At 40.9% G+C, this 27,052-nt stretch overlaps 1 protein-coding gene across 7 annotated transcripts in view; it reads right to left on the bottom strand.

Moving 5' to 3' along the window:
• The window catches only part of PCCB (propionyl CoA carboxylase, beta polypeptide), a 104,052-nt gene that overhangs the window by 17,747 nt on the left and 59,253 nt on the right, over positions 1–27,052 (bottom strand). For all 7 annotated transcript variants that reach the window (XM_012000031.1, XM_012000030.1, XM_012000036.1 and 4 more), the window contains 4 exons: positions 22,107–22,215; positions 17,907–18,027; positions 17,037–17,118; positions 1,075–1,198 (listed from right to left, as the gene is read on the bottom strand). In XM_012000031.1, the coding sequence (XP_011855421.1) occupies positions 1,075–1,198; positions 17,037–17,118; positions 17,907–18,027; positions 22,107–22,215 (436 nt within the window). The remainder of the gene's footprint in view (positions 1–1,074; positions 1,199–17,036; positions 17,119–17,906; positions 18,028–22,106; positions 22,216–27,052) is intronic.

The following is a 27,052-nucleotide window of genomic DNA, read 5'->3' as shown; positions in this document are numbered from 1 at the left end:
TGTGTTAGCCAGGATGGTCTCGATCTCCTGACCTCGTGATCCGCCCGTCTCGGCCTCCCAAAGTGCTGGGATTACAGGCTTGAGCCACCGAGCCCAGCCAACAGTTTTCTAAAGACAATAAAACATTTCCATGGCAGAAATAAAAGATGAAGTTGGGTCATGAAGAAAGGCAGATTCTTCCTAAACAAGGATACAAAACAAATCTAAGAGGAAAAATAGTGAGAAGTAGTATTCACAGTCCCCACCCCAGCACTCCCAATCCCTCCCAGAGAACAGCCATGGAAGAGTCTCCCTCACTTGACTGTGACTCAGTTCTGGCCATATCACCAGAAAGTTGTGGGGCACAGACATGGTAAGATGCCATTAACTTGTCACGTACCATCTATGTACCTGGCACTGTTGAAGGCACTGGAGATACTACTGTGAATAAGACATCACCACCCCTGTCCTCATGGAGCTCGTTGATTAGTGGGTGAGTCATATATTTAACTGGGGGTAGGGAGTAACAGAAAACTGACCCCTAAAAAATTAAAAACCTTATACACTAAGAATGTAAGTTTCCTATAAACCTTTGAAAAGGAGTATGAAAGGAGCATTTTGAGATATTAAAAGTAGCTTTTATAGGCCAGGTGTAGTGGCTCATGCCTGCAATCCCAGCGCTTTCAGAGGCTGAGGTGGGGGCATCACTTAAGTTCAGGAGTTCGAGACCAGCACAGGCAACATGGCAAAACCCCATCTCTAGGAAAAATACAAAAAAAGAGAATTAGCCACATATGGTGGTATGTGCCTGTAGTCCCAGCTACTCGGGAAGCTGCGGTGGAAGGACTGCTTGACCCTGGGAGACAGAGGTTCCAGTGAGCTGAGATCACACCACTGCACTCCAGCCTGGACAACAGTAAGACCCTGTCTTTAAAAAAAAAAAAAAAAAAGTAGCTTTTATAGCAACCATTTAGATTTTTTTTTCTTCTGGTCATATGTCTGAAGAACAGGCAAAGGCAGAAAGGACACCATGGACCCAGGCTTCCCTGGCCTCCAACCCCACAACTGAGGCTTGGAAGAGCTTCTCCATCCTACCTGAGGCCACCTTGGGTTGGTTGCCAACAATTCCAACAGTCCTCCCGTTCATTCTTGCAAAACCAACAATGATGTTCTTGGCATAATTGGGCATGATCTCAAAAAATTCACGCTCATCAACAACCTGCAGGAATAAATTTACTTGAGTTCAAAATGATAAAGGCAAGTATAAGATGTAACGACACTACAGAATGACATTTCTATTACAGAGGTAGAGGTAGACAGCCCCATCTCTATCACAGGTTCTCCAAGGAAGCAGGACAACAGGCAGAGGCAGCACCTCCTCCCTGCTGCGGAGAAATGGTACAGAAAATCCCAGCTGCTGCTAAGATGGACACACCAGTGAAGTTGTTTTCAAAGTCCTATTTGAATTTGGAATTTTTTATGACAACTTTACCTTTTCACTTTGAAATTATTTCCGACCTAACTAAAAATGTCAGGCCAGGCCCAGTGGCTCCCTCCTGTAATCCTAGCACTTTGGGAGGTCAAGGCGGGTGGATCACCTGAGGCCAGGAGTTCAAGACCAGCCTGGCCAATGTAGCAAAACCCCATCTCTACTAAAAACACAAAAAATTAGCCTGGTGTGGCGGCAGACACCTGTAATCCCAGCTACTCAGGAGGCTGAGGCAGGACAATCGCTTGAACGGGTAGGCTGAGGTTGCAGTGAGCCAAGATTGTGCCACTGCACTCTAGCCTGGGCAACGGAGGGAGATTCTGTCTCAAAAATAAATAAACAAAAATTAAAAATTCAAGAACAGTACATATACCCTTCGCCCTGATTCTTCATTTATTATTTTGCTCTTTTTTTTTTTCTTTTTTTGAGACAGGGTCTCCCCGTCACCCAGGCTGGAATGCAGTGGTACAATCATGGCTCACTGCAGCCTTGATCTCCTGGGCTCAAGTGATCTTCCCCCCTCGGCCTCCCAAGCAGCTAGGACCACAGCTGTGCACCACCATGCTCAGTTAATTTTTAGTAGCAATAAGGTCTCGCTATGTTGCCCAGACTGGTCTCCAATTCCTGGGCTTGAGCAATCCTCCCACCTTGGCCTCCAAAGTGCTGCGATTACAGGCGTGAGCCACCGTGCCCAACCATCACTCTTTTATATACATAAACACACAAGAACGTTCTTTTTTTTACAACTACAGTGATATTATCAAAATCAGGAAATAAACATTACCACAATACTATTATTATTATTATTTTTTTTTTTTTGAGACGGGATCTTGCTCTGTGACCCAGGCTGGAGTGCAATAGCATGATCACAGCTCACTGCAGCCTTGACCTCCAGGGCTCAAGCAATCCTCCTGCCTCAGGCTCCCAAGTAGCTAGGGCTACAGGTACATGCCACCATGTCCAGCTAATTTTTGTATTTTTTGTAAAGACAGCATCTTGCTATCTTGCCCAGGCTGGTCTCAAACTCCTGGGCTCAAGCAATCCACCCGCCTCAGCCTCCCAAAGTGCTGAGATTACAGGCATGAGTCACTGTACCCAGTTCACAATTTTGTTTGAGACGGAGTCTCACTTAGCTGCCCAGGCTGGAGTGCAGTGGCACGATCTCGGCTCACTGCAGCCTCTGCCCCTGGGTTCAAGCAATTCTCCTGACTCAGCCTCCCGAGTAGCTGGGACTACAGGTACGCACCACCACACCCAGCTAATTTTTTTGTATTTTTAGTAGAGATGGTTTCACCATGTTGGTCAGAATAGTCTTGATCTCCTGACCTCGTGATCCACCCACCTTGGCCTCCCAAAGTGCCGGGATTACAAGCGTGAGCCACCACGCCCGGCCACTACTTCTTATTACATAACATTATTCAAGTTTGCCAGTTGTTCCAATAGTATCCATTATAGCAGCATAAGCAACAAAATTCTGGTACAGAACCTGAGTCAGGATCACCTGGCACTTTTAGTGATCGTGTCTCTTTAGGCTCCTTTAACTTTCTCCCTCCATCTTTGTCTTTCATAGTCATGACATCTTTGAAGACAACAGACCAGTTAATTTGTAAAGCATGCCTTCTATTTGGGTTCCTTTGATATTTCTTCATGTGTAATTTTGAGCTAAGCCTTTCCGCGGGAATACCACAGAAGGAACATTCTCATCAAGTGGCACAAGGTGTTGATTTGTCCATTAATGATGGTGATATCTGCAGGTTTCCTTGTAAAGTTACTATTTCTCCAATTTAATAAGAATTTTGTGAGGAAATACTTTGAGACTACATACAGTCCTGTTCTTCAAACTTTAATCATTAATCTAGTTCTTCATCCACTAGGTTTAGCATCCTAGCAGCCATAAAGCAGCCATGATTCTTGCCTGACTCATTACTGTCATGGTAGCTGCCAAATGGTGAGCTTTTTTTGTTTTGTTTTTCTTGAGACAGGGTCTTGCTCTGCCACTCAGGTGGGAGAGCAGTGGAGCAACCTCAGCTCGCTACAGCCTCCACCTCCCAGGCTCAACCAATCTTCCCATCTTAGCCTCCCAAGCAGCTGGGACCACAGGTTCATGCCACCATACCTGGTTAATTTTTGTATTTTTAGTAGAGACAGGGTTTCACCATGTTGGCCAGGCTGGTCTCAAACTCCGGAGCTCAAGCAATCTGCCCACCTTACAAGTGTGAACCACCTCACCCAGCCCAAATGGTGAGTTTTCCAATTCCACTTTACTTCTCCATTTATTAACTGGCATCTGTCGCAAGAAAGATCTTTGCCTTTCCCATTTACTTATATGGTATCAGTATGAACTTATGGATTCTTGTTTTATTCTATGGATTATAATCTTTCACCATCATTTTATGTTCAAATTGTCCTATATTTACCAAAGTTCCTTCATGCTGGTTCCTGTGTCCTTCTAAAGTGTACCCATCATTCTTTGAGCACTACCTTACATTTTGGAATTATCTTACTTTCTGGTTCATCTTGGTTTTTTCCCTGCCCCAGCCCTACAATCAGTCATTTCTCCAAAAGGCCTGGGTTCCTTTTAGGGTTGTGTGTGACTCCTTCTAAAACGTCCAAAGTCCAGCTATATGAAAAACCATGAGTTCATGCTGATAATTCAAATTCTACTCCAACGCAACTATAGGGTTCTTTCTAGATTTTTTTCTCTTGCCATATTCACAACTCCCTTCTCCAATAGCAGAATCTGGCTGCCACTACCCTCAAAATGTACTTATTTATTCGATCCTCAAATACAGAGAAAATGGTTTCAGAATTGCTAACTTACACAGCTACAAAAAACAGACCTACTAACTAGAATTTTTTTACAGCTATTTCGGTCTTTAGATTAAAAGTATATAGTCAAAATATATGTTCAAAAGTCATTCATTTAAAACAGGTTCATATTTGTATTTCATTTTAAAGGTTTTCCCCAGTCTTGATTTTATTTTTTAATATGTAAAATACTAATAGTTTAATAGTGTTCCTTCCCCATCCCTTCCACCCTAGTCCCACCTACCCTGTTATTAATCTCATTATTTTCTGATGTATTATGTGTGTGTTTGCATTTGTATCTTTTAATTTACCCTTCTATCTTACACGGGAAGTAACAGTGTAGACACTCTTGCACTTTGAATTTTTTCACTTAATATGTACTGGGAATCACTTCCTTTTTTTCTTTGAGACGCAGTCTGGCTCTGTCGCCCATGCTGGAGTGCAGTGGCGCGATCTTGGCTCACTACAAGCTCCGCCTCCTGGGTTCACGCCATTCTCCTGCCTCAGCCTCCTGAGTAGCTGGGACTACAGGCGCCCGTCACCACACCTGGCTAAATTTTTGTATTTTTAGTAGAGACGGGGTTTCACCGTGTTAGCCAGGATGGTCTGGATCTCCTGACCTCATGATCCACCCGCCTCCACCTCCCAAAGTGCTGGGATTACAGGCGTGAGCCACCACGCCCGGCTGGGAATCACTTCCTATCAATTCATAGAGATCTTCATTCTTTTTCACTTCTGCATAGTACTGTACTGCGTGATGTACCAAAGTTTATTCAACCAATCTACATGTGGCTTACATTATTTTAAAATTTACATTTAGGTTATTTAGAGTATCTCACAATTACAAATGACAATGTAATGGTAGTAACTTCGCACATCTATAATTTTGTATGGTGGGAAGTGTATCTTCAGGGTAAATTGCTAGGAATGGGATTGCTGGGTCAAAGGGCAAATGCTAATTTAGTCCTGGATAATACCCGAGTCCCCTACCAGCAATGTGCAAGAGTGCCCGCTTCTCCACTGACTTTCCAGTGGAAAGTGTTTTCAGGGTTTTTATTTTTAGCCAATCTGACATACGAGAAAATACTCAGTGTAATTTGAATTTGTATTTCTAGCACTATAAAGTTGAACATCTTTTGACATGTTTAAGGTCCATTTTATATCTTTTTTGTGAGCTATCTATTCGTGGCTTTTTTGCCCACTTTTCTATCAATTTTGGTCGTTAATTCTTCAGTGGAAGAGCTCCTTATTAAGAATATTCATACTCTGGGATACATGTTGCAAAGAGTTTCTTCTAGCATATTGGTTGTCTTTTGTTTATAGTTTTTTGTTATGAAGAGTGGGGTTTTAAAATTTTTACAGTCAGCTTTGTCTATCTTTCACTGAAACTAGTTTTTGAGTTACAGTTCAAAAGCATTTCTAAACCTTCCCCTAAGGTTTCAGAGGAATTCATCTGTGTTTTCTTTTAGTGCTTGTATGGATTCACAGCTTATATTTAGTTCTCTGACCCATTTGTAGTTTATTTTTGTACATGGTGTAAAGTATGAATCTAATTTTATGTTTTCCTAAATGGCTAGTCAGTTGTCCCAGCATCATTTATTAAAAGCTAATTTTTGCCCGAGATTTGATAAAATATCATTATCATATACAGTCGGGCACTGCACAATGAGGTTTTGGTCAATGACGGACTGCCTATAGGAAGGTGGTCCTATTGTACTACCCTATTCTTACTGTACCCTATGTTTAGATACATACTTACCATTGTGTTACAACTGTATACAGTGTCTGGTACAGTAACATGCTGTACAGGTTTGCAGCCTAAGAGCAATAGACTATACCACAGATTCTAGGTGTGTAATAGGCTATACCATCTAGGTTTGTGATGGACCACTCTATGATGGTCGCACAAAGAAACTGCCTAATGATGCATTTCTCAGAACATATCCCCGTTGTTAAGCAACGCGTAACTGTACTAAAATTCTGTATGTACTTGAGTCTATTTCTGGCTCTTTTATTCTATTCCACTGGTCTATTTATGTGCCTGTACCACAGTTTTAACTATAGGATGCTATAATATAAAACATGGCTAGTCCCAACTTACAGATTTTCTTTTGCGGTATATTCTTAGGTATTCTTGCACTTCTATTTTTCCATGTGCACTTTTGTATAAACTTATCTAGTTCTATTTTTTAAAAACTGTTTATTGGGATTGTCTTAAGTTTATAAAACAACTTAAGAACCACCAACTTTTTCATAACATTAATCCCAGGAACAAGGAATGTCTTTCCATTTGTTCAAGTCTACTTTTATGTTTTGTTTTGTGCAGACAAGGTCTCACTATGTTGTCTAAGGCGGTCTCAAACTCCTGGGCTCAAGGGATCTTCCCTCCTCAGCTTCCTAAAGTGCTGGGATTACAGGTGTGAGCCACCATGCCTGGCCTACTTTTGATTTTCAGAAGTGTTTTTAAGATCACCCTGGGCTGGGCTTGGGGGCTCACACCTAAAATCCCAGCACTTTGGAAGGCCAAGGCGGAAGGATCGCTTGAGCCCAAGAGTTCAAAACCAGCCTGGGCAACATAGCACAACTTCTTACAAAAAAAAAAAAAAAAAAAAAAGGTACTAAATCAGGTGGGTGTGGTGATGCATGCCTGTAGTTCTGGCAATGTGAGATTGCTTAACTAGGAAGTTGAAGCTGCAGTGAGTTGTGACTGGGCCACCGCACTCCATCCTGGGTGACAGAGTGAAACCCTGTCTAAAAAAATAAATTTGCCCTACAACAGCTTCTGTACATTTCCTGTTAAAATTATTACTATTTTATCTTCTTGTTGCTATGTAAAAGAGGCTTTTACTCAACCATAATTGGTTACTGCTTGTGTATATGAAGATTTCTGTATGTTAATTTTGTATCCTGTTCCTCAATTATTGTTTCAGTATAATAATGCATTCTCTAGAGTTTTATTGAATACTATAATACCATATCACCTATGTTACCACTTGACATCTTTTCCAAGGCTTTTGTCTCTAATTGGTCCTCTTCTTGGCTAACCGCATTGGTTAATATTTCCAGAACAATGTTAAATAATAATGGAAATAATGGGCATCCTATACTTGTTCCTAATCCTAGTAGAAGCTAGTCTTTATTAGGTGAGATGCTGGCTTTCGAAAAGGTCTATATCAAATTTTATCACATTAAGTATTAATCAATTCCTATTTTCTGAAGTCTATCAAGAATAGGTATTGATCTTTCTTAAAGGTTTTCTTCAGTGTCTATATAAATAATTGTGATTTTTCTTCCCTATGTGTGTTAATACAGTATATTACTGGGCTTCCTAGAACCAATCTTGCATTCCTAGAATAAATCCCACTAGGCCACAGATGTAATTTTAAAGAGATAAGCAATATGAAACTGAAATCTTAAGTACTACCTTTATCAGGTTCAGGTATTGATATCATACTTCTTTAAAAAATTGTGGAAGGTTCTTGTGTGTTTTGTTTACTGTCTATGCTTTGGAAGAATTTATGTGGCACGAGGACTATTTGGCCTTTAAAGGTCTCAGAAATTCCACATGAAACTATTTGGGCCTGGTGTTTGTTTGTTTGAGACAGAGTCTTGCTCTGTCACCCAGGGTAGACTGCCGTGGCACAAATATGGTTAACTGCTCCCTCAACTTCCTGGGCTCAAGCGACCCACCCACCTCGGCCTCCCCAGTAGCTGGGACTACAGGTGCATACCACCATGCCTGGTTTTTTTTTTTTTTTTTTTTTTTGAGATGGAGTTTCGCTCTTGTTGCCCAGGCTGGAGTGCAATGGAGCTATCTTGGCTCACCGCAACCTCTACCTCCCAGGGTCAAGCAGTTTTCCTGCCTCAGCCTCCCGAGTAGCTGGGATTACAGGCATGTGCCACCACACCTGGCTAATTTTCTATTTTTAGTAAAGACGGGGTTTCTCTATGTTGGTCAGGCTGGTCTCGAACTCCTGACCTCAGGTGAACAGCCCATCTCAGCCTCCCAAAGTACTGGGATTACAGGTGTGAGCCACCTTGCCTGGCCCTAATTTATTTTTCGTAGCGACAGAATTTCATCATGTTGCCCAGGCTAGTCTCAAACTCCTGGGCTCAAACAATCCTCCCATTTTAGCATCCCAAAATGTTGGGATTATAGGCATGAGCCACTGGATCCAGTTCCTGGTGCTTTTTGGTGAAGTAATTCCTTTAGGGGTTCATTTAAGCTTCCTACCTCTGATGGGATCAATTTCTGTTAAACTGTGTTTTCCAAATTTTCCAATTTATCTTTGTCTCTTAGAATTTTTTTTTTTCTGAAACAGGGTCTATGTTGCCCAGGCTAGAGTATGATGGTGCAATCACAGCTCACTACAGCCTTGAACTCCTATGTTCCAGCAATTCCCCTACACCAAAGCCTCTCAAGTAGCTGGCACTATAGGTGCCAGTTAACTTAAAAAATTTTTGTAGAGACAGGGTCTCACTATGTTGCCCAGGTTGATCTTCAACTCATGGCTTCAAGCAATCCTCCCACCTCAGCCTCCCAAAGGGCTTGGATTATAGGCATGAGCCACCACACCTGGCCTCTTAATGATTCTTAAGTTTCTTCTTTTTCAATGGTTATTCCCTTTTTCACTTCATACTTCTGCTTTTACTGTCTCTTTTGAAGTTAGCCAGTGTTTACTAATTGCAACTATTCTTCTATTTCCATCATACATTTCTGCACTTATCCTTATTATTTCTTGGATTTATTCTGAAATATTTTATAGGGATTTTTCCCTGGCTTTTCCAGTTGGGAATCTGGTGTTTTTTTTTGTTTTTTTGTTTGTTTTTAGATGGAGTCTTGCTCTGTTGCCCAGGCTGGAGTGCAGTGGCATGATCTCAGCTCACTGCAACCTCTGCCTCCCAGGTACAAGCGATTCTCCTGTCTCAGCCTCCTGAGTACCTGGGATTACAGACACACGCCACCATGCCCAGCTAATTGTTTGTATTTTAGTAGAAATGGGGTTTCACCATGTTGCCCAGGCTGGTCTCTAACTCCTGAGGTCAAGCAATCTACCCGCCTCGGCCTCCCAAAGTGCTGGGGTTACATGTGTGAGCCACTGTGCCTGGCCTGTTTATTTTCCTTCTCCCATTTTTACTGTTTCAGGAAATAAATTTTCATCTGTTCATTGTTTTAAACATATTCTGTAGGTTTTGACACAGTGTTTTGTCTTTTTTTCTTTTTAGAATTCTATCATTTGGTTTCTATTTTCCCCTTTCATCCAAGAATTGTTTACTAGAAGATCTATTTCCTGGCTGGAGGCTGCTTTTGTTTCAGATGTTGTAAGTTTCTAATTTTAAGCAATGTTGTTTCACAGTATTTTTTGCTCTATGGGATTTAATGATGTTTTCTTTCTGACCTAATACATATGATCAACTTTTGTGAATATTCCATGTGTACTTTAGAATAAGATTTATTGTTCATGACCAGGGTGTACAGTCCAAAATAGATGCCTAAGATCTATCTATTATGTTATTTAGGTCTCCTAAATTGTTATTTTTGTCCATTTGACCTGTCTTGTACTAACAAAGATGTGTATACATCTCCTAGTATTTCTACCTAAGTCTGTTCAATCTCCTATAGTTTCAGCTTTATAAAGATGGTGGTTATTTGTGGCAAAGATATTTGATTTGCTTTACATTATCATTGTGACCTATGGCTTTTAGCAGTTGAAAATGTCCTTCCTGGGAGGCTGAGGCAGGAGAATCACTTGAACCTGGGAAGTGGAGGTTGCAGTGAGCCGAGATTGTAGCACAGCACTCCAGCCTGGGTTACAGAGTGAGACTTCATATCACCAAAAAAAAAAAAAAAAAAAAAAAAAAGTCCTTATCATGGTTAATACCTAAACTTTACTGTTCATTATTAGTGTCACAAATACTGCTATGTTATTGTTTCCATTCTCCCAGTATATTTCTGCCCATTCCCTGTTTTTAGCTTTTCTGAATCACATTTATATACTGAATGTAGCTGGTCCATAATAAATTAGACATTTTTTTAACAAGTGAATTATACCCATCCATATTTATTGGTATGACATTTACTTTTTTACTGCCATATTATTATTATTTTGAGACGGAGTTTCACTCTTGTTGCCGAGGCTGGAGTGCAACGGCACGATCTCGGCTCACCACAACCTCTGCCTCCTGGGTTCAAGCAATTCTCCTGCCTCAGCCTTCCAGGTAGCTGGGATTACAGGCATGCGCCACCACACTTCGCTAATTTTGTATTTTCAGTAGAGATGGGGTTTCTCCATGTTAGTCAGGCTGGTCTCGACTCCTGACCTCAGGTCATCTACCCGCCTCAGCCTCCCAAAGTACTGGGATTACAGGCATGAGCCACTGTGCCTGGCCTGTCATCTTATTTTTTATAAATACTATGTATTCTGTATTTACTGTTTGTCTTTTATATTTTTCCCCTTTATCATTACCCACAGTGATATATACTGTTTATGTGAGAAGTTTAAAGAATGTTTATATTTTTTAGCCTAGTGGTTACCCTTGTAATTATGCCTTTTGATGCCTTTAGTTCATTTCCTTAATCTTTCATTAACTAGTTTGTTTTTAATGATATCTGTTAGCTAACAGTAATCAGTGAGCTGATTCTGCTATATTCTTTCCCTCTCTTCTCCTCCCATTTTTCAGTTGCGTTTTTTTCTGAAACTAAACATATAACTCTTATACATTGTTCTCTACCCTCATCCCCACTTCTGTTTTAGTCTTAGAATTATAATTAAGTATATTAGATAATCACTACCAATCCTTCTGTTGAAATCTCTCCAGCTACCTCTTGATGGGATGAAGCTCATTCTCTAGTAGATTTCTCAAGAAAGCCTCATTAATGCAAACTTCCCTCGGTTCTTCGGTGTTTAAAACTGGGTTTCTGTAGTCTTAATACATGAAGGTGTGCTTTGCTAAACATAAAATCCTTAGTCACAGATTCTTTCCTTCAGCCTCCTGAAAGTGCTTTTCTGTTGTTTCCTTGCTTTTCTATGTTGCTTTGGAGAAGTTGGATGCCATTTTATTCTCTTGCCCATGTAAAATCATTTTATTTCTGCCCAAAGGTCCTGAGGATTTCTCCTTATTTTAAAAATCCAACGGTTAATCAGTATTTTCTCTAGTTTGACCATTCTCAGTCAATTTTCCCACGTGCTCAGTGTGCTCTTTCATTATATAACTCTGAATCTTATTTTATTTCTGGAATATTTTCTTGGATTACAGTTTTAAATATTAAGTCTGTTCTACTGGTTTTTCTTCTTCAGATACTCCAATTATATGTATGTTCAGTCTTCTTTGCCTTTCATTGTAGTCACTTTTTTCTGATACATTTAACTAGTAATTTAAAAAAATTAATCCCAGATGTGACAGTATAACCAATAATTTTAAAGGAATTTGTATTTTAAAATTTTATAATTGCATATATGTACAATGTACATGTTTTCATATATGTATACACTGTGGGATGACTAAATCAAGCTAGTTAACATATTCACCACCTCGCTTTTTTGTGGTGAGAAAGCAAAATCTACTTTTACTTTTTTATATTATTTCATTCGTTCTTTAGGCTATTTATCTATTTTTCTTCAATGTTTCTTATTAAATTTTCATTCAAATACATTCTCATTTGAGCACCTTGAAATTTTGATATCATTTCTGATGTGATTTTGTCTCCCCTGCCCATTTTCTTAATTCAATCAGCTTTAACTTCACTTCTTACTATTATCCCTCCATTTTGTCATTAGTTTCTGAATTTTCTATTTTTACAACTTCAAATGCTTATCAGGGGCTATTGCACTCAGACTGAAGCATGGTCAGCTGCTTCATGATTGACTTTTATAGTGAAGGGAGTTCCATCAACTGAAATGTTTCATTCTCACTTTTTGTTTTCTTACTGTAGCTTTATATAAATGAAAACTATTTGTACCCGCATTCTCCAAAGTTGGCAGATGAACAAATGAACAAAAATCCTAGTTCAAGAGCACCCTCTTCTGTCAGCATAGCAAAGTGCAGTTTAGTTCACGGGTGACTAATTTTAGGGAGGGTGGTGGGGAAAGGCATAGTGTCCTTCAGTTTTTTGGATTTTGTATGTCTTGCAGATACATAAATTTACCCCCCTTGCTTCATTTTCCTTCACTATTTCCAAAGGTACCTCTCTCTTTCCTTTGTACTCTTCTTCCCCAGAAGTAATGCCTTCCCTTGACTACCATATTGATTTGTGTGTGTACTCTTAAGTACCTTCTCTCTAAAGTCACTGCTCTTGTTCCTAGCATATTCCATTTTTTTTCTTTTGTCTTTTTTTTTTTTTTTTTTTTTAAGAGACAGAGTTTCGCTCTTGTCACCCAGAATGGAATGCAATGGTGCGATCTCAGCTCATTGCAACCTGTGCCTCCCCAGTTCAAGTGATTCTCCTGCCTCAGTCTCTCGAGTAGCTGGGATTACAGGGACGCGCCACCACACCTGGCTAATTTTTGTATTTTTAGTAGAGACGGGTTTTCACCATGTTGGCCAAGCTGGTCTCAAACTCCTGACCTCAAGTGATCCACCAGCCTCAGCCTCCCAAAGTGCTGGGATTATAGGCATGAGCCACCACACCTGGCCAGAAGAAGTTTTTTTAAAAAGCAAAGTAAAAGGTGTAATAATACAATACTTTTTTAGTTAAAAGTAAATATATGGGCCAGGTGCAGTGACCTACACCTCTAATGTCAGTACTTTGGGAGGCCGAGGCGGGCGGATCACTTGAAGCCAGAAATTCGAGACCAGCCTGGCCAACATGGCGAAACTCCATCTCTAAAATACAAAAATTAGCCAGGCATGGTGGCACATGCCTGTAATCCCAGCTACTTAGGAGGCTGAGGCAGAAGAATCGCCCGAACCTGGAAGGCGGAAGTTGCAATGAGCCGAGATCTCACCACTGCACACCAGCCTGGGCAACAGAGTGAGATTCTGTCTCAAAGAGAGAAAAAAAAAAAAACACAGCAAATTTGGAGAGAGACTTTCCAGAGGTAATTAAAATTAAATGGGGTCATAAGAGGGGGATCCTAATCTGATAGGACTTGAATTTTTTTAAGAATTGGAAAAGCTGGGCCGGCACGGTGGCTCATGCCTGTAATCCCAGCACTTTGGGAGACCGAGACAGGTGGATCATGAGGTCAGGAGATCAGGACCATCCTGGCCAACATGGTGAAACCCTGTCTCTACTAAAAATACAAAAATTAGCTAAGCGTGGTGGCGGATGCCTTTAATCCCAGCTATTCAAGAGGCTGAGGCAGGAGAATCACTTGAATCCGGGAGGCGGAGGTTGCAGAGAGCTGAGATCGCGCCACTGCACTCCAGTCTGGTGACAGAGTGAGACTCCATCTCAAAAAAAAAAAAGAAAAAAGAATTTGAAAAGCCAGCCGGGCACGGTGGCTCATGCGTGTAATCCCAACACTTTGGGAGTCCGAGGCAGGCAGATCAGGAGATTGAGACCATCCTGGCCAACATGGTGAAACTCCGTCTCTACTAAAAATACAAAAAATTAGCCAGGTGTGGTGGTGGGCACCTGTAGTCCCAGCTACGTGGGAGGCTGAGGCGGGAGAATTGCGTGCACCCAGGAGGTGGAGTTTGCAGTTGAGATCACGCCACTGCACTCCAGCCTGGGCGACAGAGCGAGACTCCGCCTCAAAATAAATAAATAAATGAATGAATGAATGGAAACACCAGCCTGGGCAACATAGTAAGATGCCATCTCTACAAAAAATTTAAAAATTAGCCAGATGTGGTGGCATGCAGCTATAGTCCCAGCTACTACGGAGGCTGAGGTAGGAGGATCACTTGAGCACCAGAGGTCAAGGCTGCAGTGAGTCAAGGTCACACCGTTGCACTTCAGCCTGGGTAACAAAGCAAGACCCTGTCTCTGAGGAAAAATAAAAAAAGAGGAAGAGACACCAGAGATCTCTCTCTTTCTGCATGCACAGAGAGCAAAGACTTTGTGAGGACACAGCAAGAGGGTAGTCCAGAAGCCAAGGAGACAGAGACCTCAGAATTAAGCCAACCCTGTCAATACCATGATCTTGGACTGCTAGCCTCCAGAACTGACAGAAAATAAGTTTCTGTTATTTAAGCTATGCAGTTTATGGTATTTTCTTATGGCAGCCCTAGAACACTAATACATAAAGCAAATACAGGTCAGGCATGGTGGCTCACACCTGTAATCCCAGCACTTTGCGGGGCCAAGGAAGGTGGATCACCTGAGGTCAGGAGTTCAAGACCAGCCTGGCCAATGTGGTGAACCCCTGTCTCTACTAAAAGTACAAAAATTAGCCGGATATAGTAGTGCTCGCCTGTAATCCCAGCTACTTGGGAGGCTGACGCATGAGAATCTGTTGAACCCAGTAGACAGGGGTTGCAGTGAGTCAAGATTACGCCACTGCATTCCAGCTTGGGTGACAAGAGCAAAACTCTGTCTCAAAAAAAAAAATTTTTTTTTTAATAAATAAGTAAAGCAAATACAACATCGATACCAAAACCTGATTTTAAAATACCTAAAAAAATACGCACTAGTATCACATAATATTAATGCAAAAACTCAAAACATTAGCAAACAGAATATACAACTTCAGGAATGAAGGAATAGTTTAGTATTAGGAAATCTACGAGGATAGGTTTATAAATAGATCTAAGGAAGAAAATCACATGATCATCTCCAAAAACACTGAAAGTGCATTCAACAATATTCAACACTCATTTGGAACTTTAAGGACAAAATAAACAACAAAAATATTTAAAACAGAAACCAGTAGTAGCTTCAACATGAAAAAAAGATACAAATCAGGAAACACTGACAGCAGTCTTGCTAAACTTAGAAATAATACAAAGATGCCCAGAATTACAACTATGATTCCCCATTACATTTGACATATAGGAAGTTGTAGCCAATGCAAAACAAGGAAAGAAATGACACGTAAAATAACTGGAAAGATAAAACTTTATTTACTTATTTTTGGAAATGGAGTGTTGTTCCATCACCCCGGATGGAGTGAGGTGACATGATCATAACCCAGAATAGCCTCAAACACCTGGGCTCAAGCAATCCTCCCATCTCAGCCTCCCAAGTAAACAGGACTAAAGGCAACGGCCACCTCACCCAGCAAATTTTTTTACTTTTTGTAGAGGTGGTGACTCATTATGTTGCCCAGGCTGGTTCTGAGCTCGTGGCATGAAAGGATCCTCCTGCCTTGGCCTCCCAAAGCATTGGGATTACAGGCATGAGCTCCTGCACCCAGCAGAACTCCTATTTATACATAGACAGTATACGACCACATTTTAAAAACCCTAATGACAGAAAAAAATTACAAACAAGAGTATGTAATAGGTAGCAGGATATAAAACTTTATGAGAATCAAGAGCTATCATATATACCTTAAGAAAAAGTTAGAAGATGACAGAGTAGGAAGCATCAGGAATTTGTCTCCCCACCTAGGCAACAATTGCCTGGCAGAATCTGTCTGATGGAACTATTTCGACTCTGGCGTCTGTTGAAGGATTGCAACTTCCAGGGGAAGGACTGGACTGAAAATTGGAGTTAATTTCAGCTCTTGGCACAGTAGCAGCTACCCATCCCCCACCCCAGCTCCATGACACATAGTTTCGCAAGGGTTCCTGGAGCAGTTTGCACACAGCTTGCAGGAGCTGGGGTGGGCAAAAAAGCACCCTGTCCTCCAAATATTGAGAATCTGTGCTTGCTGACTGCTGCTTCTGATCATAGAGGTGCAAAGAGATGGGTGGTCACTGTTGCTACAATTCCCCACGTTGTTGCGAGGCTCTCCTGCTTTGGGCTGAAGTGACTTGCAAGGAATTTAAAGGGCTGACACCTTTTTACTGTCTTCATTTTTTTTCTCTTTTTCTACTTTTGGGAGCCAGACATTAACAACTAGGACACTCAAAAACAACTGCATATACAGGGAAAATTTGAATGATTGCACATGCCCCTGCAAAAGCTCAGAAAAGACTTAAGGAAGACCTTAAGGTTACACCTCAGGCTAATCCTTGGTGCAGGAAGAGCCTACAAGAATAAAAAAGACAAAAACAATAACAGAAAAAAGCAAACCCTAGGGAAGAGGGAGCATCTGATTTCTAGAGTTACCAGAGAGCCATCATGTTATTATGCAAGGACTACTGAGAGCACAGTGTACCCATAAGGCAGGCAATGGCCATCTACAGATGCCCTCAGTTTGCCCAACACTGTCCCCTTTACTTAATGACCCAGGAATCGCTGTACCAAAAAAAGGTACAAATTGCTCCTGTCTCCCACAGATCTCCACGCACACACTCCAACTTTCTAGGATGCCCTGTGTACTCTCTTCTCTACAAAAACAAAACCCCCTCTGAGCAGAGGGCCCCAAAGATACTTAACAGTGATCACTCTGGCCTCACTGTAGACTCTGTGGACATGGCCCCTAATTTATGCTCCTCAGAGGGCCTTCTAAAGACTCCTGAGCTCTGCTGGCCCTTACTACTCCTATCTCCAGCCCTGAAGTCCATATGTGCCACTAGGGTATCTATAGCCACTAGGTCTTTCCAGAACACACTACTCAGTGGCCACTGGTCCTGTGCCCACCCCATTCCCAACCTGTGTTGTCTGACAGGAAGGCCAAGTGGTTCAGTGCTTCCTCACTAGGCCGAAGCACAATACCCATGAAAGTGGCTGACTAGGACAGGCAAGACAAGCAGATGTGGCACTTACAGAGTGTATGATGTCCACCATGTTGTAGGCTTTGGTTGATTCCAAAGGGACAATTGTGTCGAGCTCAGGAACCAGACGGTCACTTTAGGCAGAAAAAAGGCAGGTATAGTCAACATAGGAAGAGCCAGTTACCTTTTGTGGGAAGGGAGTGGGAAACTTGCCATACATACATATATAGATATGTGTGTGTGTGTATATATATACACACATACGTATATACACATATATACACGTGTATATACACACATACACATATACGTGCATACACACACATATACGTGTATATACACACATACATATATACGTGTATATACACATATATGTGTATAGACTCCAACAGCAAGAGGAAAGGTCTTCACCAGATGGCCAGCAACACACCCTTCCCCCAGGACTGTCCCAGCCTCTGGCTACAAGCAGTATGCATAAACACGTCTCCTAAAGGGCATGCTGTTTGCATCATTTTACATTTATTTATTTCAAAAGGACAACTAAGTAGAGCCCAGGAACCAGTCACTTTAGGAAGAAAAAAGGCAGGTATAGTCACCATAGGAAGAATCATGGCTCTTCCTTTTGTGGGTGAGGGGAAGGAAAGGAAATGAGAGACCTCTTCATGGGGACTAGGCCAGACCAAAAAAAATTCCATCTCCAATTCTAGCTAACTTAAGAGTTTCTTAGAAATCAAAAAATTTTTCTTTAAAAATGTTTTGGGCCACTCTTCAGCCAAACATGACATCATCCCCACACCTAGGAGCCACTCTACCACACTCTGCTGCAACCTGCCCAACAGGGCAGAGCCTGAAGGTCCTGTCAGGGCAGAGAAAGGCAAGCTACACTGCAAAATGAGAGAAGGCATACTGGCCTACAACCCACCTGGGATCATGGCACTCACGGACAGGAGCTGAGTCCTGATTGCTCAGGGGCAGGTAGTTGAAGAAATCCCGGAGATTACACAAGGCATCAACATCATTTTCAAAAGCTCTGTGGGCCACACCTAAAAGAACAGGGAGCATATATGATGAGTCAGGGTACCAGCCAGCCCAAAGCTGCTGCTCCATGCCTGACTACACCCTTCTAGGGCATGTCTGTAACAGACTGTGCTGATAGCTCTGTTCTCCGCACTCTCCACTGAGGATGTAATGCCACATAATACATACCTTCCGGGTGGTCCTTCAACTCATGCAGCATGGGTTCCCTCTGTTCTGCACCCACACCTCTACAGGGTCACACCTTTCTTTATTCAGGTCCTTGCTCTAATGTCACCTCCATATCCACTCCCAGACCCTTCACTATCCATCCCTATACCATGGGGGAGGTTCTCCTCCTGTACTTTTCCCTGCATCACCTATTTCCCTGTTTACTGCCAGATATCTCTCCTGGAATATCAGCTCCAACAGGGTAAGATCAGGCCTGGCCCCCATTAAGAATAATGCACCTGGCAAACAGGTGCTCAGCAACAGTGGAAGGAAAGGAGGGGAGCCACCTGCTCCTAGTGAGGAATCAAGCCATAATTCTTGAAGAGCACTCCGAAATCACAGAGCAGCCAACAAGGCCATAGATATGATGGAGAAAGTGGAGCCAAGAACTCTCTTCCAGGTTCATCCCACCAGACTCCTTTTTCCACCACTGCCCCTACAGTCTCTTGTCCACAAAGCTGCCAGAGCTTTTTAAGTCAGATCGTGTCATGTCTCTACTCCAGTGATCCTCCTTGTCCACTGAGCGGGTCAGTCACTCTCCTACCTGAGAGCCTTTGCATAAGCTATTCCTTCTGCCTGCAATGTTCCCCACTTACATATCAACGCAGTTAAACTCCTTAAAATCTGCTCAGCTCCTAACCTCAGTGAGGCCTGCCATTACTACCCTATTTGAAACTACAACAATCCCAGTCCCCTTTACCCTGTTATACTTTTTCCATAGCACGTATTGCCTTCTAACATACCGCATAGTGTACTTACTTATAATGTTTATTGTCTATCTCCTCTACTAGAATATGAGCCCCAGATGGGCAGGAGTCTTTCGTTCTGTCCACAGATGTATTCCTAGCACCTAAAACAATGCTTCACACAGAGGTACTCAATGAATATTTGTTTTGTTTTCTTTGCTTTTTTCTACATTTTTATTATTTATTCTATTTTAAATTTTTAATTCCTTTGCTATTTGTCTTTTTCCACATATTCTAAATGAGTATTTGTTGAATAAAAAGCATTTTCAGCATGACAGAATTCTTTCATTCAAGATATATTTATAAATGGGTACAGCCACTTTGGAAGAGAGTCTGTCAGTTCCTTAAAAGTTAGACATCGAGTTATCATTTAACTCAGAAATCAAAGAGAAATGAAAACATATGTCTACCCAAAAACTTGCATATAAATATTAATAGAGGCATATTTATGATAGCCAAAAAGTAGAAATGACTTAGTGTCTATTAACTGGTCAGTGAATAAACTAGATGTAGTATTATCCATATACTGGAATATTATTCGGCCATAAAAATGAATAAAGTACTGATTCATGATACAATATGGATGAACCTTTAACATTATGCTAAGTAAAAGCAGCCAGCAACAAAAGATCACATATTATATGATTCCATTTCTAGGAAATGTCCAGAATGAAAAAATCCACATAGAGACAGAAAGTAGCCTGGTAATTGCCTAGAGCAGAAGTATTTGTGGTGAAATGCAGAGTGACTGCTAATGGGCACAGGGTTTCTTCTTGGGGCGATGACAATGTCCTAAAATTGTGGTAATCATCACGCAACTCTGAATATATTTAAAAACCGCTGAATTGTACACTACAAATAGGTGTTTAAAATGTATAGTATATATGAATTACATCTCAATAAAGCTGTTACCAAAAGAGAAAAAAGAGAGAAAAATATACGCATAGAGCATCTTTTTGTGCCTTGCCCTGGGGATACAGGGCCAAGCGCATCAGACACAGCCCATCAAAGAGCCTCAGGCCCAGAAAGAAAACCACATACTGCCCTACAATCAAAAAAACAAACAAAACACACTTAAGATTGTGCTACAGAAGAAACTTTAATGTCATGGCAGACATTCATTACTTTAAGCTGTCAAGTAAAAAAAAAAAAAACCTCAGGTTATATAAGAGTATGCCCATACCTACGTTTGAGTAAGTGTTGTGTATTCACAGTCATCTGCGTGAAAAGACTGCAAGGGTATAACCAAAAAATCACTAGTGATTATCTGTGGATGATGGAATATCTAGTGGTTTTTATGTTTTGTATGTTTTCTACTACAAACATATCATGCTATTAAAACGGGGAAAAATAAACAGCGTATTTCATCAAATCTAAGACGCCATCAAGACCCAGCTTTATATTATATCCCAGCAAGAAAAACAGGCTGCTACCAATAAAGCCCTGAGACAACAGCATGGCATCAGGCCATGCTGGAGGTGATGCTGAGAAGTGTTCTGATTCTACATATGTCTTAAAAGATGGGGCTAAATGATGCTGATAGGTAAGGGAAAGGAATGAGTCAAGATCGATGCCAACCTGACAAGGGGAGAAACAATTTTTGTGGGTGGGGGAATCAAGAGCCCTGACTTTTTTTAAACTATATTTCATCTAATCTAAGACTTCACTGATAATACCCATCTGTACTTTAGGGACACTGGGAAGAAATGCTGACAAATGCTGACCCAATGCCTTAACCAGTGCAATGAGGTGCATAAATCAGGCACGCCAGCCTCTTACTACTGTAAAATCTCTCAAAGAAGTAATTTCTCCTGTCTTTAGTTACATTGTTGTGTGGTAGGCAATCCATTCACAGCTGGGTGGTTTCTTTTACAAGAAAACATGGAATTGCAATAATTACTCCAACAGCTAACATGTCTTCACTAATATCAGAATCATGCCCTACTCCCAATTCCATGCCTTTCTGTTTAAACAAGAACTTTTTGTTTCAATGCTGAAGCACAGAATAATCTTTATACATTTTAAACTTGGCATGTAATCTTAAAGTTGTGAACAACTAGCAGGACATGGTGACTCATGCCTGTAATCCCAGCACTTTGGGAGGCTGAGGTGGGAGGATTGCTTGAGCCCAGGAGTTCGAGACCAACCTGGGCAACACAGTGAGACCACACCTCTACAAAAAAATATTAAAAATAAAAATTACCTGGGCATGGTGGCACATACCTGTAGTCCCAGCTACTAGAGAGGCTGAGGCAGAAGAATCACTTGAGCCCAGGAGACTGAGGCTACAGTGAGCTATCATTGTGCCCCTGTACTCCAGCCTGGGCAACAGCGTGAGACCCTATCTCAAAAACAAAACAAAACAAAACAAAACAAAACCACCAGGTATGGTGGCTCATGCCTGTAATCCCAGCACTTGGGGAAGCCAAGGCGGGCAGACTGCTTGAGGACAAGAGTTCGACACCAGCCTGGTAACATGGTAAAACCCCGTCTCTACAAAAAAAAAAAAAATACAAAAATTTGCTGGGCATGGTGGTGCATGCCTGTAGTCCCAGCTACCCAAGAGTCTGTGGTGGGAGGATTACTTGAGCCTGGGAGGCAGAGGCTGCAATGAGCTAAGATTGTGCACTGCACTCCAGCCTGGGCCACAGAGTTGGATCCTGTCTCAAAAAAAAACAAAAAAAGAAGAAGTGAACAACTATGACCAAATTCGTGAACACATGGTACATGACCATCATGCACCTGGCCAATGATTGTAAAACACTTATGTACTCTAAGATATATACTAACCTTAGAATAAAAAATGTCACAATAAGATTTTTTTTCAAAGGTTCAACTGTACATATATAAATCATACCTACTTAAAATCACCATTCCAGCAATGAGCTTTAAATTGTTTTAAAGAATAACCAGGCATTATTAATTTAATAAATTTTCTATACTAAATCTACCTTTATCACTGTAACTGTAAACAATACACTGTATTGTATTGTAGTACAATAGACTGTACCAGTCTTCCCAAATAAGGTCTGCCAATTAAGTAACATTTCTCAAAAACTGCCACCAGGCTCTTTGGCAATGCCCTCTTCTCAGTGTTTGAAAACAACAAGGTCAGCTTCAAGGCCTCTCACCTGACATGGTGGTGTGGGTCTTGGCACCACCGAGCTCCTCCTGGGTAACATCCTCATTGGTGACAGACTTCACAACATCAGGGCCAGTGATGAACAGGTAGGAGGTGTCCTGAAATAAAAGATTTCCAGAACAGTCAACCTCAGAGCACCAGAGCTGGTCACAGCCTTAGAGTCGATTCACCCAAGATGACAAATGCAGAGAAGATAGTGATGTGGCCGAATGAGGATAGGATGTAGCTTAAAGATGCAAATCCAAACTGAAGACCCAAGTTTTCCCTGCCTCAATGTCTACTTTTAAAAAATCTCTGTTGCATGGTTCTACCTCAGCAAGTTAACTTGCAGTGTGGCTAACATTTCAAGGTCATTCATCTGTAGAACACAGTAACAGGTGGCTCTTAGAGCTTGCTGTGCACCAAGAAGTTTTTTAAGCACTTCACAAAACTGTGTCGGTAAAGCCTGAGTACTATTATCACCCTCATTTACATATGAGGAAACTGAGATATGGAGACTGTATGCAACCAGTCACTTTAAATGAAGCTACTTAAAAATACTGATAAATCAGTGGGACACAGTGGCTCACACCTGTAATCCCAACACTTCGGGAAGCCAAGGCAGGAGGATCACCTCAGGCCAGGAGTTCAACACCAGCCTGGCCAACATAGCGAGACCCAGTCTCCATAAAAACGCGTTTCAATTAGGTAGGTCTGGTGGCACGTGCCTGTAGTCCCAGCTACTCAGGAGGGTGAAGTAGGAGAATTACTGGAGTCGCAGTGAGCTATGACTGCTTGCACCACTACACTCCAGCCTGGGTGACAGAGTGAAAACCTCTCAAGAACAAAAACAAAAAACTAACAAATCAATGCTTCGGTATTATGACAGAGTGATAGGCTTTTAATTTTTAGTTTATAATATATAGATAATATAAGCATACTGCACAAAATTTAAACAGAGGAATAGGAGATACAGTGGAAAGTCTACAGCCCAGCCCTTACTTCCAGGCCTCCAATTCCCCTCCCCTAAGGCATCCCCTGTCAGTTTCTTCTCTCTCCCTACAGAGACACCCATGAATCCATGAGCATTAATATATACATTTATTTGCCCTCTTATTTCCTAACACAAACATTATCTAACACAAACACATTCTAATGCAAACATTTTCTTCCCAACACAGTGTTCTATACACACTGTTCTCAAATTTGTTTTTCTAGCTTGAAGATCATTCTATTCCTTATCAGTACAGTAAGATTTGTATCATAATTTAACTTTTCACCAATTGATGGTCATGAAGGTTGTTTCCAAAACTTTAGTATAATAAGCAATTCTGCAATCAATATTACTACAGTACTCTCTAAACTCACTATTCATGTTCTTTGCCCATTTCTAATACATCGCTGGCTTTTCTACATACTAAAGAAATTAGTCTTTAGTCTATCATATGCATTATATTAGTCTTTTATCTTATGGCTTCTTGGTTTGAAATCTTGCTAGAAAAGTCTAGCTAGAAAGGTCTTCCCCACTTCACACATAGACTTCGAAACAAATGTTTATAGCAGCCTTATTTGAAACTGTTTAAAAAAAAAAAAAAAAAACAAAACTAGAAACACAGAATTTCAGGTTTCCAGTCTAGCACATAAGAAGCTGAAAGTTGATACTCCTTCCTTACAAATAAAAAGCTGAACAAGTTGCAGGGGAAAAACCAACAGCTTTTCTTAGATCCATCAGAGAGGTGAGGTCACAGAACAAAGCACTCCAAAACTGGAGACCGACTGGCAAATGCAGAAAATTGAGCCTTGCAGGGCAGAAACCCACAAGCACAAATCTCCCCCAGAGCCAGGGCTGATGTATGAAATCCAGAACTACAACTAACAAATTGCTGGAGGCCCAGCATGGACAAGTCTGAGAGATAAAGACTCCAGGGGCGGCCAGTCATTGGGGCTCCCACACTTTTGTGAGTTTTACCTCTAGGAACTCAACAAGGTTCTCACAGTGATTATCAGAGAAAAACTCCCTTACGCTTCTGACATGCATAGGGGGAAAAAAGAGACCCTTCTGAAATGCACCAGAGCACAATTCTTAACAGGGTCTGCCCTCAGGCGAAACTATATAACCAGAGCCTAACCTGCTGAAGTTTTATCAGAAACTGCTGACCCGAGGGAAGAAAAATACCAAACTCAAGCCAGCTCTGGCCTTCCATGTGGGAGAGGGGAAATGGCCAGCCCCAACCCGCTCTAGCCACCCTGTCCCACCTAAAGACTGCAAAAGACTGAGAGACACATGATATTCACAGTTCAGAGGCACAGGCTCACTAAAAGACTGACACCTACTCATAAGACTACAGAACACTTCCTCTTCCCCAGCTCCTTACCATTACTAAGGGCCTATTTACAATAGTTCATTTTACCTAGTATATCATGTCCAGCTACCAGGAATAAGTCATAAGACATACTAAAAGACAAAAAACGAAGTTTGAAGAGACAGAATAAGCATTAGAACCGGAATCAGATATAGCAGAAATGTTGGAATTATCAGACCAGAAATTTTAAACAACAATTAATAAGATGTTTGCCAGGTATAATGGCATGTGTGTGTAGTCTCAGGTACTCAGCAGGCTGAGGAGGGAGGATCACTCGAGCCCAGGCCTTCAACACCAGCCTGGCCAAGACAGCAAGACTCCATCTCAAAAAACAAAAATAAACAAAATGCTAAGGGCTCTCATGGATAGAGTAGACAGCAAGCAAGAACAGATGAGCAATGTAAGGTGAGAAATCGAAATTCTAAAAAAAACTAAAATATGCCAGGGATTGGAAACACTGCAACAGAAATAAAGAATGCATCTGATATGTTTTTTTGGCAGACTGGGCCTGCTTGAGGAAAGAAACTCTGAGCTTGAAGATATCTCAAGAGAAACCACCCAAATTGAAAAGCAAAGAAAAAAATCAGATTAAAAAACACTGGAGTATCTAAAAACTGTGGGACAACTTACAAACAATGTAACATATACATAATGAGAATGCCAGAAGGAGCAGAAAGAGAAAAAAGAACAGAATATAGGAAGTAATAATGACTGAAAAGTTCCCCAAATTGTCTGACACCAAACCACAGATCCAAGAAGCTCAGAGACCATCAAGCAAGATGAATGCCAAAACAAACAAACAAACAAACAAACTACACAGAGAAAGATAGGCATAGTGGTGCACACCTGTTGTCCCAGCCACTCACGAGCCTAAGGCAGGAAGAACATGTGAGCCCAGGAGTTTGAACCAGCCTGGGAAACACAAAGAGACCCCACCTCTAAAAAAACAAAAAACAAAAAACTACACTTAAGACATTATTTCCAAACTACAGAAAATCAAAGAAAAAATCTTAAAGGCAGCCATAAGAAAAAAACATTTTGCCTATAGAGGACCAAAAATAATAATTACACCCAAGTTTTCTTAGAAACCATGCAAGAAAGAAGAGAGTAGAATGAAATATTTAAAGTGTTCAGGGGAAAGATCCTACCAACCTAGAATTCTGCATTCTGCAAGATTATTCTTCAAAAGTGAAGGAAAAATCAAGACCTTCTCAAACAAACAAAACTTGAGGTAATCTCTTGCCAGTAGACCTGCCTTGCAAAAAATGTTCAGCAAAATTCTTTACAGAAAAGGTAAATGATAAAGATCAGAAACTTATACGTACATAAAGAAAGAAAGAGGATTCAAGAAGGTAAAATGAAAACTTTTGATTCAAAGTAATAGCAAAAATTCAATTATGTACACATTTAATTATGTACAATTCAATTATGTACACATCGCTTCTCAGCCTTTTGGCTAAGATCAAGGGCAACTATGCACACATATCTTATATATATGATATGAGGGATGGGAGGAAGGAATTAGAATGATTTTGCTATTATAAGATACTCATACAACCTGGGAAGCAGAAGTTATCTGAAATTGAACTTAAAATAGTTGTAAATTATATTGCAACCTCTAAGGCAACCACTAAAGAATGTAAAAAACAAAAATTTATATATATATATAAAACTAACATGCTAATACAGGAGAAAAATGGAATCATATAGAATGCTCAATTAAAATCACAAAAGGCAGAAGAGTGGAAGACAAAAATAAGAACAAACAGCAAAAAGAAAACAGTAACAAATATGGTAGATATTAATCCAACTATACCAACAATCTCTCTGAATGTCAATGGTCTAAATGTATCAATTAAAAGACAGATAGTCAGACTGGATCAAGAATCTGTCAAGACACAACTATATGGGATGTCTACAAAAAACTCACTTGAAATAGACACATAAAGATTAAAAGTAAATGACTGCAGAAATACATTACATGCTAAGACTAATCAAAAGAAATCAGGAGTAGCTATATTAATTTCAGACAGAAAAGGCTCAGACCAAGGAAAGTTATTATACAGAGGAATTCTGAATAATGATAAAGGGGTCAATTCTCCAAGGAGACAAACAGTCCTTCATGTGTATGCACCTAACAACAGAGCATCAAAATAACATGAGACAAATACTGATAGCACTGGAAGGAGAAATAGATGAATCCATGATTACAGTTGAAGATTTCAACACTTCTCTATCAAAAGTGGACAGATCCAGCAGGCAGAAACAATAAAGACACAGATGAACTCAGTAACACCAATCAGCTGGGCACAGTGGCTCATGCCTATAATCCCAGCAACTCAAGGGCCCTATGTGAGAGGATTACTTGAGGCCAGGGGTTAAGACCAGCCTATGACAATATGGCAAGATCCCATCTCTATAAAAATTAAAATAAATAAGAATTAGCCTGGCCAACATGGTGAAACCCTGTCTCTGCAAAAATTAAAAAATTGGCCACGCATGGTGGCACACACCTATAGTCCCAGCTACTCAGGAGGCTAAGGTGAGAGGATTGCTTGGCCCCAGGAAGTCAAGGATGCAGTGAGCTGAGATC

This window comes from Mandrillus leucophaeus, unplaced genomic scaffold (genome assembly GCF_000951045.1).
Source record: "Mandrillus leucophaeus isolate KB7577 unplaced genomic scaffold, Mleu.le_1.0 Scaffold612, whole genome shotgun sequence".
NCBI lineage: Eukaryota > Metazoa > Chordata > Mammalia > Primates > Cercopithecidae > Mandrillus > Mandrillus leucophaeus.
The sequence above is the reverse complement of the archived record's forward strand: the minus strand, read 5'-3'. Positions and strand labels throughout refer to the sequence as shown.